Below are 7,539 nucleotides of genomic sequence, written 5' to 3'. Positions count from 1 at the left end.
TATTACAGCCAGGGTTAACCAACACGTAACAATTGTGGAAGCAGCCCCCTTCTCATTGGGTTTTCCATATTGCTGATGATTTTCCACGATTCGAGAGCCTAATGGTTAGAAAAATCGCAGAACTTTACTGGATGTCCAAAGTTATAACGACCGGTTCAATGTTGACAATTTCATCCGCGCCGCCAACTTCTACGTTCACGGGTCACTCCAGCCTTTCTCAAGCCTTATAAATACCTCCCACTCGCGGCTTAATCTCCAAATAATCTAGCCGCACCTGCCGTCTCATTTCCAAGTTAATCCACATGAGGGCTTCAAATACTGAATGCTTAGGGTTTCTACTCTTCCTCATCGGCGTTCTCCAATGTAAAGCTTTGGCTCGTTACACTTTCGTGGTAAGTTCAAATGAGTGTTATACCGACATTTCCACATTGTCATATGCATGCAAACATTGGTTGGACTGCTTTGCTCAAGTGTGTGAGATATTACAGGTCGAGGAAACGCCATACAAAAGATTATGTTGCACTAAGAACATCCTGACGGTGAATGGACAATTTCCTGGGCCGACTCTATATGTGCACAAAGGCGATACCATCATTGTTGATGTCTATAACAAGGCTAAATACAACATTACCATTCACTGGTATGAATGGTGTTCACATTATGTAGCATCGTCTTGAAGATTATTCTATCATTAGCATCTGAGTATATTAGTTGTGGTTGTTAGATAGAAGTGTCCTTTTATATGTGAAAGTAGTTCATGTGTCTTCCTTGTTGTCATGGACGATCCAAAAATTTAGAGTATATAGGCACTCAAAAGTCATCAGGCATAGCCCACGCCATTTCGAACCATATGGAGAGCATGTCCTTTTTTAGTATATTTCTTTGTACATTACTAGCTTTTTTCAACATCTTTTTGTTTTTTTGTTAATATAGATATGGTTCTTGAGAACAATTTCTCAACGTCATTTTATGGCTGCTTGAAAATTTGTGCTAATTGAATGGTGGAAGATTTTACTGTAGGCACGGTGTGAAACAACCAAGATATCCATGGTCTGATGGACCAGAGTATATAACCCAATGCCCAATACAGCCAGGAGCTAAGTTTAGTCAGAAGGTGATATTCTCCATAGAAGAAGGGACCTTATGGTGGCATGCTCATAGTGACTGGTCAAGAGCCACTGTGCATGGAGCCATTGTTATTTATCCCAAAAAAGATTCAAGCTATCCCTTTCTGAAACCTGATGCTGAAGTACCTATTATATTAGGTAATTCACAAATTTGGTTGAGTAATTAATATGTGCTTGTTGGCTATTACATTTTCATAAAAAGTATAGTGCAATCAAACATAATTGATTTTTGATCATTCAAAATTTCAAACATAATGATATGTGCAGGAGAATGGTGGAAGAAACCGATAATGGAGGTCTATCATGAAATGCTCAAAACCGGGGGAGACCCAAATATTTCCGATGCCTATACTATCAATGGTCAACCCGGAGATCTTTACCCATGCTCAAAGCAAGGTTAGAGACGCCATGTCTAAACTCTTCTTCTTCTTCTTCTTCTTGGCCTAATTTTATTTCATTGTTCTTCCACTTCTTACATGGTTTTTGAGAAATCATCAAGTAAAGGCAATAAGGTTGCCTAGTGTGATAGAAATTAATGGTAAAATTAAACTAAATCTCCTACACCTATGGTTTTTATATTCACATATAAATGTCAAGATGCTTGCTTGCTTTGCAAGAAGTTCCCATAGTCTTTAATGCATGCGTATACCAACATGTAAGGATGTGACCCCGCATCTACTTGCTTTCGAAAGCCATATAACATTTTAAAAGCTGGACGAACCATAGGGTCGTCCTAAAATGATATTATATGCACCGTGTAATTTCCTAATTGTCAGTTTTTAGGGTTAGCAAGAGCTGTTGCCATCCTCTTATTATCATTTTCTGTTCTTTAATATGAAAAATGCCTGTCTCATTCCTGATGCAGACCCATCTCCCACCCAAGGCTGTTGAACAATAAATTATGATAATTATGCGATAAATTCAACCAACCATCAAAATAAGAAATGTTGGTTGACCATGCTCAGATGGATTGTTCCCCAAATGGAATATTCAAACGGTGGGACTTTGTGCTTAAACTATTTTTGGCTTAGACATTAAGTATGGTATCTTCTCTACAGTTTTTCTTCCGTATGTTTGTAATTATTTACGGTGTAATTTTGTTTCAGATACTTTCAAATTAAGGGTTGAGCAAGGCAAGACATATTTGCTGCGAATAATCAACGCGGCCATGCAAGACCTCCTCTTCTTCTCCATTGCCAACCACAGCGTCACGGTCGTCGCGACGGACGCGAGCTACACTAAGCCCTTGACGAGAGATATCATCACAATATCTCCCGGTCAAACCATCGACGTCCTCCTCAAAGCCAACCAAAACCCTGACCACTATTATATGGCTGCTAGGGTTTACTCTAGCGCTCTCGGTGTGGCTTATGATAACACAACCACCACGGCCGTAATGGAATACTCTGGAAAGTATGCTCCAACCTCGCCAACTCCTTTGCCGCAACTTCCTTATTACAACGACACTTCCGCGTCAGTCAATTTCACCGGCAGCCTCCGAAGCTTAGCGAGCGACGAGCACCCCATCGACGTCCCCAAGCATATAACCAACCATTTCATCTTCACTATCTCCGTTAACTCATTCCCGTGTCCAAACAATTCCTGCGCGGGCCCCAATGGGACCCGTCTCGCTGCAAGCGTGAACAACATAAGTTTCACGAACCCCTCGATCGACATCCTCCAAGCTTATTATTACGGCATCAAAGGCGTGTTCGGAACCCGGCTTCCCAGCTTCCCACCATACATCTTCAATTTCACGGCTGACGACTTGCCGCTGGACCTGGAGACGCCAAAGCGTGGGACGGAGGCGAAGGTACTGAAGTATAACTCGACCGTGGACCTCGTTTTCCAGGGGACGAACTTGGAGGCCGGGACTGATCACCCGATCCATCTGCATGGATATAGCTTCTATGTCGTTGGTTGGGGATTTGGGAACTTCGACCTCAAGAAGGATCCTTTGGATTATAATCTGGTGGATCCACCTTTGCAGAACACCATTGCCGTGCCGAAGAACGGGTGGACTACGATAAGATTCAGGGCGGACAATCCTGGTGAGTTTGAACTAATGTTTGACTTAGGCTTTATATATGTTAATATCTATTGGTATTATCTCGGCCCTATATTCTTTTCCGTGCTTGTGTCTTTTAATCTATGCTTAAATTAATGTCATCCAGAGCAATTTATACAGATATCTATTGCGTAGATAGAAAATTACTGGAACTGATTGTGACAAAAATGGGCAGGAGTGTGGTTCATGCACTGCCACATAGAGCGGCACCTGACATGGGGCATGGACTCGGCGTTCATCGTGAGGAATGGAGTTCCCCCGAACACCCACTTGCTGTCGCCACCACCCGACATGCCGCCTTGTTGATTCTTCTTCGCTTTCCGTCCGTTTTGGGGGAGACCTGATGAAGACACTTACCGTCGCCGGGCGATTCGCGTTTGGTTTTTCGTGCTTCCGTTTAGTTTCGTTTAAAATGCCGTCTCAATAACCTGTGGGCGATGGTATCGATTTGGATGCTGATGCACCGCAACATAGAGCTAGTCTTTTCTAGGAATAAGATGGTCGTTTATTTATCCATTTTAATGGGATCCGATCCCATCTCTCTGTCTCTTCGTGATGTTAGTACATGAATTGTAAATCATGTGTACCAAAACTATTTCAACTATTAATAAAATGGGTCGTCTGACAATACTGGCATGTTCCAAATTGGCTTGATTGGCATGATATAAAAATGATGCAATATTTTCTTGCCTCTCGTGTTCCAACCTTTCCGCCGCCGAGACCGATGCCCAAGGGCCAGGTTGTGGTGAAACTGAGCTTATTTTTTCGGCCGTTGTTGGGTTTTATGCCCATCCGCCGGACCTAATTTCCTCTCGCCAGCCAATAGGTTCAGGTCATGCGTAAGCTTATTTATTACCATGAAGTCTAACTATTGAAAAGTACATACGTCATCTCCCTCTCTAGGTAAATTGCACCAAGGCTTATACTAAAGCGGTTCTTCTGTTCTTCTTCTTGCAACTCATATGAACAAAAAAGCAAAAGCAAAAGCAAAAGAAAAAGCGGTTCTTATATGCAAGCATCATATTTTACTATTTTACTTTGATAAAAGAAATACGGTTAGAAAATCTCAAAAAAGATAAGAAACGAGCTGCAAAAGAACACTTTAAGTGCCAAAAATTGGCACAAAGAGATACTTAAGTGCCAAAACTTACAAAAGTGCCATTTTTTATTAAAAGTTGGACACTTGAGTGCCACATCTGGCGAACATTGCCGGAAATCCTACGTGGCATTTTTTAATTAATTTTCTTGCTTACGTGGCTTGCCGGAATGCCGAATCGGCAAAACACACACAAAAACGATGTCATTTTGACATAATTTGAATTTTAATATAATATAAAATTAATTAAATTAAATTTAAAACAAAATAATAATTTATATTTATTTTAAAAAATGGAGGAGGAAGGAAGGCGGCGGCGGCTGAGGGCTAAGCTCTCGCCGTCGCCGCCTCCTCCCTGTCACTAGGAAAAGTGGGGGAGGGTCGGCCGTGGCTGCCGAGCCTTGGTTGAGGGCTGGCGGCTCCAGTCGATTAACGGCGAGGGCCTGCCTGGGGTTAGGGCACATTGGCCCTCGCGGTTGGTTGGTTGGGGCCGCCGGCCCTTGGCTAGGGCTTGGTAGCCCCGACCGACCCTCCCCACCTCCCGGCGATGGAGTGGACATGGCGGGTGCGACGGCGAGGGCTGAGCCCTCATCGTTGGCTGCCTCTCTCCTCCTCCTTCCCCCCCCCCCCACCCCTTTTTAAATTAATTTATTAAATAATTAATTATTTTTTAAAATTTAATTTAATTAATTATTATATTAAAATTCGAATTATACCAAAAATGACATCATTTTGACACTTTGTTTAGTCACATCAGCATACAAAATGATGTTGTTTTGCGCGCAGCTCACCGGAAAATTGCCATGTTAGTGTTTTGGCCGGATTTTCTCGCTAGTGGTAATCCATTTTGCTCCGATTTTAGCACTTAAGTGTCTCTTTATACCCACTTTTGGCGCTCCAGGAGTTCGGGTGTCAGAAACAAGCTTAATAGAGAATTGTGGAATTTATGCATATTTGATGTGTATAAAAGAAGAGCAGTGAGCCTATTTATAAACTATATTAGATGATTATCTAAGATAACATATCAATAAAAGATATGCACAATCAAAGGGCAATATATACGCAATCCTAAGATATATAAAAAATCAAGAGATATATCCTAATTGATCTTTTCTTCTTCCGATTCGCCGTCTGTATCTGGTCACGCATTGATATCATGAAGGCAGTGTCGTGAGTTTCCTTTCAAATTCGCCTCTGTTCGACCTTCGCTTGACCTTTTAACTGTGTTGTTCAAAGGAGAGGAAAAAATGAGTGCTTTTCTCGAACGACTCCGTCGCATCTTCCGTGGTAAGGAAGAAGATGGTCATCACCATCGTCAAACTGAGAGAAATCTTGGTTATGGTGGTCTTCTTCTTGAGCAAATTCGCAGTGCTTTTGGTTCATTGCGCACGTACCATCATCATCAAGAACAAGAATCATCGCAATCACTCACATTCGCACCGCCTTCTTTATAGCCCCTTCGTGTCCATGTTGTTGTGCATAATCCTTTGATTGGAGACTTGATCGGGTTGCAAAATGAGCCGAAATTTAGCATGACCGTTGATGTACTGGTAATGGCTAGGCTAAATCAGTCTTCTCACCATCAAGAACAAGAATTATCGCAGTCACTCACATTCGCACCACCTTTTTTATTGCCCCTTCGTGTCCATCCTGCTGTGCACAATCCTTTGACCAGGGACCTGATTGGGTTGCAAAATGAGCTGAAATTTGGCATGACTGTTTGTGCATTGATAATGGCTAGGCTAAGTTGGTATTCCCATGGCACATCTCCTTCAGCTTTTGTGAAACCATGACATTTTGCGTCAAAGCCCTTTATTGTCTCCTTTAGTGACCTGTTTGTTTCTCCAGCCAAACCGCTGCTGGTTTCCTCTCCCTCGAAGCAATATTTAGGCCAATCACCTCAACCTTGCAATAATGAGCCGTCTTCACCTTTGTTGAAAACATCCTTGCCAACCCCAAAAGTTGAACAACATTCTTCGCAAAGTGCTAAAGAATGTAAACCAGTCTTTAATGCAGCAATTTTCCGGACCAAACCAACATCAGTTTCCACTGACTCGAATAAGTATGTTCCTCAATTAGAGACCTCACAATCACTACTATCGAATACCAACGAGCCATCACCTTTAAAATTCACACCTCCTTCATCATCCTCCACTTGCCATGTTGTTGTGCACAATCCAATGACCGGAGACCCGATCAGGCCTAAAAGTGACCCAAATTTGAGCAGGGGTGTCAGTGGCTTAACTCAGTCTTCTCATGTCACATCTCCTTTCAAAGCAGTTCCTTCAGGTTCTCTGAAACCGTCCCCTTCTGTATCAAAGCTATCAACCGTCACGTCTAGTGATCCATTTGTTTCCCCAGCCAAACCGGCGGCCCTTTCTGCTCTTCCAGCTGTTTCGAAGACCATACCACCACCAATTTCTGGTTACTTAAATCAGAATATAGCCAAACCACCTCAGCCTTCCGATTGTTATAATTATGGTTATAATTATGGTTAATGGATTAATGAAAGCCAATAAATTAATATACGTTTTTTTTGTTCACGTATCTCTTTTGGATTCATGAATTCCCTAAACTTTTTTGTTCACGTATCTATTGAATTCATGAATTTCCTAAATTCATGTATCTTTTAGTTCATGTATTTATTGAGTTCATGAATCTCTTGAATTCATGTGTCTTTGGATTCATGAATCTCTTGGATTCACGTATCTTTTGATTAATGAATTTTGTGAATACATGCGTCTATTTAATTCATGTATCTCTTCTGTACATGAACTAAAAATCTCTGTAAATAGATGTGAGCATAGAGTTTCATTACAGTTTTTGGTTTTTCCGACTCAATTCCAAAAAGGCTCTATATACTTTTTACTCTTCTAATTTTTCTAAGTGTGTTGGTTTAATTTAACAGTTTGACTGAGTCTTGTTTGCATAGCGCTAATCCCGCTAATCCAAACAGGTTCGAGGTGTTGTATCTTGGGAGACATAGTTCGTGAATCTGCAGAGCACCATTGGCAGGAACTAATTTCCTTAAGGGAACTAATTGCCTTAAGGAGATTTGGATATCCTCACCCCATCAATTTCATGTTTTGATTGCAACAAATAGTTTGTGTTTTCTTTGGATTAATTTCCAACACTGATGAGCTGTCTTCTTTTGGTGTGCAGGCTTCTTTTTCGTCGACAACAACCTTGCCTACCCCAAAAGCACAAAAACATTATGTTGAGCAACATAAATGGGGTGTACCTCCAAG

The 7,539-nt window shown here is 41.6% G+C and overlaps 1 protein-coding gene across 1 annotated transcript; it reads left to right on the top strand.

Moving 5' to 3' along the window:
• Positions 1-275: 275 nt before the first annotated feature.
• Positions 276-3,825, top strand: LOC104429583 (laccase-15). Its single transcript, XM_010042428.3, has 6 exons — positions 276-392; positions 489-640; positions 1,021-1,265; positions 1,395-1,523; positions 2,234-3,178; positions 3,371-3,825. The coding sequence occupies exons 1-6, from the start codon at positions 303-305 to the stop codon at positions 3,499-3,501; spliced, it is 1,692 nt and encodes a 563-aa protein (XP_010040730.2). The 5' UTR covers positions 276-302; the 3' UTR covers positions 3,502-3,825.
• Positions 3,826-7,539: the final 3,714 nt, after the last annotated feature.

Source organism: Eucalyptus grandis, chromosome 10 (assembly GCF_016545825.1).
Source record: "Eucalyptus grandis isolate ANBG69807.140 chromosome 10, ASM1654582v1, whole genome shotgun sequence".
Lineage (NCBI taxonomy): Eukaryota > Viridiplantae > Streptophyta > Magnoliopsida > Myrtales > Myrtaceae > Eucalyptus > Eucalyptus grandis.
Note: the sequence above shows the minus strand (reverse complement) of the source record. Positions and strands in the feature narration are given on the sequence as shown.

Excerpts from the sequence above, each read along its gene's own strand:
- LOC104429583 (XM_010042428.3), top strand. The coding sequence starts at position 303 with ATGAGGGCTTCAAATACTGAATGCTTAGGGTTTCTACTCTTCCTCATC. Across the intron at positions 641-1,020 it reads TACAACATTACCATTCACTG|GCACGGTGTGAAACAACCAA; the intron begins GTATGAATGGTG and ends ATTTTACTGTAG. Across the intron at positions 3,179-3,370 it reads ATTCAGGGCGGACAATCCTG|GAGTGTGGTTCATGCACTGC; the intron begins GTGAGTTTGAAC and ends AAAAATGGGCAG.